This window comes from Salvelinus sp. IW2-2015, unplaced genomic scaffold (genome assembly GCF_002910315.2).
Source record: "Salvelinus sp. IW2-2015 unplaced genomic scaffold, ASM291031v2 Un_scaffold2908, whole genome shotgun sequence".
NCBI lineage: Eukaryota > Metazoa > Chordata > Actinopteri > Salmoniformes > Salmonidae > Salvelinus > Salvelinus sp. IW2-2015.
Window position 1 is genome coordinate 30866 of NW_019944206.1, and position 6362 is coordinate 37227.

Below are 6362 nucleotides of genomic sequence, written 5' to 3' on the forward strand. Positions count from 1 at the left end.
CTGCTGACGCAGAGAGTAGTAGAAGTTAGAAACATAGTACAGCCTGCTGCAGAAGCGAGGACGGTTAGAGTAGACCTAGTACAGCCTGCTGACAGAGAGGAGGTAGAGTTAGACCTAGTACAGCCTGCTGACAGAGAGGAGTAAGAGTTAGACTAGTTACGCCTAGCTGACAGACAGTAGGTTATGACCTAGTACAGGCCTGCTGACGAGAGGAGCTAGAGTTATACCTAGTACAGGCCTGCTGACAGGAGGGAAGGTAGGGTTAGACCTAGTACACGCCTGCTGCACGGAGAGGAAGGTAGGGGTTTAGGACCTAAGTAACAGGTGTGACACGAGAGGGTAGAGTTAGACTAGTACAAGCTGCTGACAGAAGAGGAGGTGAGTTGACCTAGTAACAGCGCTGCTGACGGAGAGGAGGTAGGTTCTAGACCCGTAGTACAGCCTGCTGACAGAGAGGGAGGTAGAGTATAGGACCTAGTACAGCTGCTGACGGAGGAGGTAGAGTTAAGACCTAGTACAGGCCTGCTGACAGAGAGGAGTTTAGGTTTAGACCTAGTACAGCCTGCTAGACAGGAGGACTGTAGAGTTAGAAACAAACAAACCCCTGTCACAGCCTGCTGACAGAGAGTGAGGGTAGAGTTAGACCTCAGTTACAGCCTGACTGACGAGAGGAGGTAAGAGTTAGGACCTAAGACTACAGCCGTGACAGACGAGGAGGTAGAGTTAGACCTAAAGCACTGCTGTGCAGAGAGAGGTTGAGTTAGACCTAGCACGCCTGCGGACATAGAGGAAGGTAGATGTTAACCTGATAAGCTGCTGACGGAGCGAGTAGAGTTTGACCTAGTACAGCTGCCTGAACGAGCAGGAGGTAGAGTTAGACCTGTACAGCTGTGACAGATGGAAGGTAGGGGTATGACCTAGTACAGCCTGCGACAGAGGGGTGGTTAGACCTAGTACAGGCTTTGTGACAGAGAGGAGGCTAGAGTTTGTTTAGACCTCAGTACAGCCTGCTGCAGAAGGAGGATAGAGTTAGACCTTGCAAAGCTGTGCTGACAGAGACGAGGTAGAGTTAGACCTGTCGCCTGCTGACGAGAGGAGGTACCTCGTGTCCCGGTAGGGTTAGATAGTAGTAGTGTACCCCGTGTACCCATAGGATAGATGTAGTGCGTACATCGTGTCCAGTAGGGTTAGATGTAGTGCGTACTCGACTGTCCCAGGTTAGGGTTAGACTGCTAGTGCGTACTCGTGTCCAGGCTAGTTTAGAATTTAGTGCGTACTCTGTTGTCAGTATAGGGTTAGATGTAGTGCGTACTCGTGTCCCAGGTAGGGTTAGATGTAGTGTACCTCGTGTCCCAGGTAGGGCTGAGTAGTGTGCGTACCTCGTGCTCGACCAGGTAGGGTTGATGTAGTGCGTACTACGGTGTCCAGGGTAGGGTTATTTGTGTTGCGCTACCATGTGTTCCGGTGGGATTAGATGTAGTGCGTACTACGGTCCACGGGTGGGTTAGTGTAGTTGCGTGCCTTCGGATGTCCCAAGGTAGGTTGAATGTAGTGCGCAACCTCGTCTGTTCCGGGTAGGTTAGATGTAGTGTCGTACCTCGTGTCCCATGGTTAGGGTTAGATGTAGTGCGTCCTTCGTTCCAAGTAGGGTATGATGTTTAGTGCGATACTCGTGTCCCACGGTAGGTTAGATGAGGCGTACCCCGTATGGTCCAGTAGGGTAGATGTAGTGTGTACCCCGGTGTCCCACAGGTAGGTTAGCATGTTAGTGTGTAACTCGTATGTCCCAAGCATTAGGTTAGATGTAGTGCCGTACCTCGAGGCTGTCAGGTAGGTTAGATGTAGTGCGTACCCGTGTCCCGGTGAGGTTTATGTAGTGTGTTCCTCGTGTCCAGGTAGGGTTAGATGTAGTGACTCGTCGTGTCCAGGTGGGTTAGATGTAGTGCGTATACTCGTGTCCCACGGTATACTTAGGCGTTAGGATGTAGTGAGTACTCTGTCCCAGGTAGGGTTAGATTGTAGTGACGTACCTCGATGTCCGATGGGTTAGTGTGAGTGCGTACTTCTGTGTCCAGCTAGGGTTAGATGTAGTAGGTTACTCGTGATTCCAAGTCAGGGTTAGATGTAGTTGCGTACCTCGCCGTTCCAGTAGGGTTGATGTGTGCGTTACCTCGTGTCCAGGTAGGGTTAGATGTAAGTCGCTACTCGTGTCCCAGGTAGGGTGAGATTGTAGTGTACGATACTCGTGTCCCAGGTAGGTAGGGTGAGGATGTGTGCGTACTCGTGTCAGGTATAGGGTTAGATGTAGTGCGTAACCTCGTGTCCCAGGTAGGGTTAGATGTAGTGCGTACCTCGGTGTCCCGGTTAGTTAGTGATAGTGCGTACTCACGCTTAGTCCCAGGTAGGGTTAGATATAGTGCGTACCTCGTGTCAGGTAGGTTAGAGGTAGTGGTACTCGCGTGTTCACAGGTCGGTAATGATGTTAGTGACAATGACTAAAAGTGTCAAAGGTAGGGTTAAGATTGTAGTGCGTACGCTCGTGTCCCAGGTGAGGTTTAAGTGTAATAGTGCTACCTCGTGTCCAGGTAGGGGTTAGATGTAGTGCGTATTACCTCGTGTCCCAGGTGAGAGGTTAGATCGTACGTGACCTACCTTGGTGTCCCATGTAGGGTTAGATGGTAGTGATGTTACCCCGTGTCCAGTAAGAGTGAGATGTTAGTGTTACTTCGATGTCCCAGTAGGGTTAGATGCTAAGTGCGTTACCGCGTGTCCAGTTTAGGCGTTAGATGATAGTGCTGTACCTCGTGTCACAGGTAGGGTTAGACTGTTAGTGTTGTACCTCGTGTCCCAGGTTAGGGTCTCAGATGTATGTGTACCTCGTTGTCCCAAGGTAGGTTATGATGTAGTGCGTAACTCGTGTCCCAGGTAGGGTTAGTGTAGTGTGACCTCGAATGTCCCAGGTAGGGTTAGATTGTAGTGTGTCACCTCGTGTCCCAGGGTACGGTGAAATGAGTGCCGTTTTACCTCGTGTCAGGTAGGGTTTAGATGTGTGTGTACTCGCTGTCCCAGTAGGGGTTGATGTAGGTTGTACCTCGTGCCAGTAGGAGTTAGATGTAGGTGTACCTCGTCTGTCCCAGCTAGGGTTAGGATTAGTGCGTACCTCGTTCCCCATGTGGGTTAGATGTAGTGATGTACCTCGGTGTCCCGGTAGGGTGAGATTAGTGCGTACCTCGTGTTCCCAAGGTAACGGTTAATGTAGTGTTGGTTTAACTCGGGTCCCAGGTATAGGGTTAAATGTAGTGTGTAGCTCGTCTTGTCCCAGTAGGTAGATTAGTGTGTACCTCGTGATCCCAGGTAGGGTTAGATGTAGTGCGTACCTCGGTCCCAGGTGTATGATGTAGTGGTACCTTCGTCGTGTCCCAGGTAAGACGGACCAGGCGGGTTAGTTCTTCTGTTGGAGAAAATAGACGACCATGAGCGCAAGCGTAGGGCCGGCAGTCCCCCTCCTCGCTCGGTCCAAGTGACAGATCTAAAGACGAACAAAATGTCAACACACGAACGTGCCTGTGAGGACACAAGGAAATATAGTTTCCTCTATTCTCATATTATATCTATACCATATATATATATGATATATACATACACAGCATATATATTATATATATATTACATTTAACACACACACCACACACACACACACGAATATACACATACTATATATATTAGTGAGGTCCGCAAATTAGGTAGTCCACCATTACACAATGCAATATTTATGTGAACATTTTACTTGCCCCTCAGTGAATTCTGGCAACCTCATCGAAAAAACATCTAGGGAAACATGCTAGGCTACTGGCTGACCGAGGTTGTACCAGAGTAATGAGGTGAAGTTTGACAGGTGCGGGCACTCACCCGGGCCCAGTGTCTGAAGCCCGGACAGATGGCAGCAGGAGAGGCTTCTTGAGTTTGCCACGACTCAGGACAGGAAGGAGAGTGGTCAAGCACGGCGTTGTCCCATTCTCTGCGCTCACCTTTTCACACCAAATCATTGAGGGGAACAACAGACAGTTTTCTTCGATTAACCCAAAAAACTACTGGTGTCCATCGAGCCACAACATTCACATCAGCAAAAGGAGATGTGGATACTATTCAGAGATTAGTAGTTAAACAATTAAACACTGTGCATGTAGCCAGATAACAGACTCCTTACAACTGTCATGTAGGCCAGATAACAGCTCACTTACAACTGTTCATGTAGCCAGATAACAGCTCATCCTACAACTGTCATTAGCAGATTAACCGTCATTTACAACTAGTCATGTAGCAGATACACAGTCAATACAAACTTCATGTAGCCAAGATAACAGACTCATTACAATTCCGTGTACCAGATAACGCTTCATTCACAATGTCAGTAGCCAGATAAACAGATCCAACTAAACTGTCATGTAGCCCGATAACAGGCTCATTACAACTGTCATGTAGCCAGATAACAGCTCATTACAACTGTCATGTAGCCAGATAACAGCTCATTACAACTGTCATGTAGCCAGATAACAGCTCAATACAAAGAACAGCTAACAACGGGTGTGATTAATGAAGGACTGACCTTTCCAGCTTCACTAACAACGGGTGTGATTAATGAAGGACTGACCTTTCCAGCTTCACTAACAGGTGTAATTAATGAAGGACTGACCTGTCCTTGTCTTTACAGATGACCACAGGTACCCTGGCATGGAAGTCTGCCTCCAGGCTATCATAGAGAACTGGAAAATCACCAACATCTCCGTGTGATCACTCCCATTGATGGCTATCACAATGTTAAATGCTAAAAGTATCATTGGTTATTATGGGTATTCTAGCTAGCGTAGCATCTCAAAGAGGTAGAAGGTACTCACGGCTGACAGACAGGCTCTCCTGAACCAGCAACAGAACCTCTGGTTGATGCATCTGTGAATACAGACCCATATAAACCAGCTAACCGTACTCACTCTGTTTAGCACATGGCCTCACATGTGAATCCTTAAAGAGATGTGTGGGGCTAAAGGTTTAAGAGGGTGTGAACGATGCTGAACGGGTGTAAACAAAGAAGGGCTCTCCAGTAGGTACCAAAACATTCAAAGGCCATTTTCTCAAAAGTGAGGCTACAAGTTTATCAAAGTAGAATTACCATCCCATTGTTCCTCAACTGTAATGTATTATATACCATTTCATAGCTTTGAGTCTGTACTTTTATCCAATGTAAAATAACACAACTGAAAATGTTGCTACATAACACCAAATCAAAGAGATCGGTCACAAATGAACATTAAATTATCTGGCAACAGCTCTGGTGGACATTCCTGCAGTCAGCATGCCAATTGCACACTTCCTCAACTTGAGACATCTGTGGCATTGTGTTGTGTGACAAAACTTCCCATTTTAGAGTGGCCTTTTATTGTACCCAGCACAAGGTGCACCTGTGTAATGATCATGCTGTTTAATCAGCTTCTTGACATGCCACACCTGTCAGGTAGATGGATTGTCTTGGCAAAGGAGAACTGCTCACTAACAGGGATGTAAACACATTTAAGCACAACTTTTGAGAGAAATAAGCTCTGTGTGCGAATGGAACTTTTCTGGGATCTTTTATTTCAGCTCATGAAACACAGGAACAACACTTTACATGTTGAGTTTATATTTTTGTTCAGTGTAGATACAACATCAATGCAGAGGAAGACATGTCACAATACAACACTGAAGAGCAGCAGAATGAACTGCTCATTTAGAAAATAGGACACACACACACACACACACACTACTCACATGAGGGGGGAACTGGATATCGATGTTGACGTCAGAATCCTTGAAACCAAACTTGGTGCAGGAAGACCCATAGAGTCGGAGTTTCACCTCTGAAACAATAAGAAGGGATACGTTAGAAGTCCAGCAGGCAGGGGCAGCGCCTCAGAAACCAGGACCCGGAATCCCTATCAAAATGGTTGGTCCAGTCTTTACCAACCCACCCAGCATGGTTGGTCCAGTCTTTACCAACCCACCCAGCATGGTTGGTCCAGTCTTTACCAACCCACCAGCAGCCAGAGGTCCCTACTGAGAGGAGAGAGAGGCAGAGAGCCAGGTCCTACTGAGAGGAGAGAGAGCAGGAGACCAGGTCCTAACTAAAGAGTATGTCATAGAGAGAGAAGAACAGCAAGTGGCCACAGGTCCTATACAAACTGGAGAATGGAGAGAGAGCAGAAGCGAGCGGAGATTGCGCGAATAAAGCTGAGACGCGAGAGAGAACAGGCAGCCAGGTCCCTACTGAGAAGGAGAGATGAGCGCAGGCCAGGTCCTACTGAGAGGACCAGCGAGGGAGAAAGCAGCGC

General features: G+C 47.7%; 1 protein-coding gene across 1 annotated transcript in view; it reads right to left on the reverse strand.

Moving 5' to 3' along the window:
* The window catches only part of LOC112074970 (terminal uridylyltransferase 7), a 29924-nt gene that overhangs the window by 18592 nt on the left and 4970 nt on the right, over nucleotides 1–6362 (reverse strand). Inside the window, 5 exon segments of the mRNA XM_070440727.1 lie at nucleotides 3408–3564; nucleotides 3910–4028; nucleotides 4690–4763; nucleotides 4896–4947; nucleotides 5803–5891. Coding sequence (XP_070296828.1) covers nucleotides 3408–3564; nucleotides 3910–4028; nucleotides 4690–4763; nucleotides 4896–4947; nucleotides 5803–5891 — 491 coding nt within the window.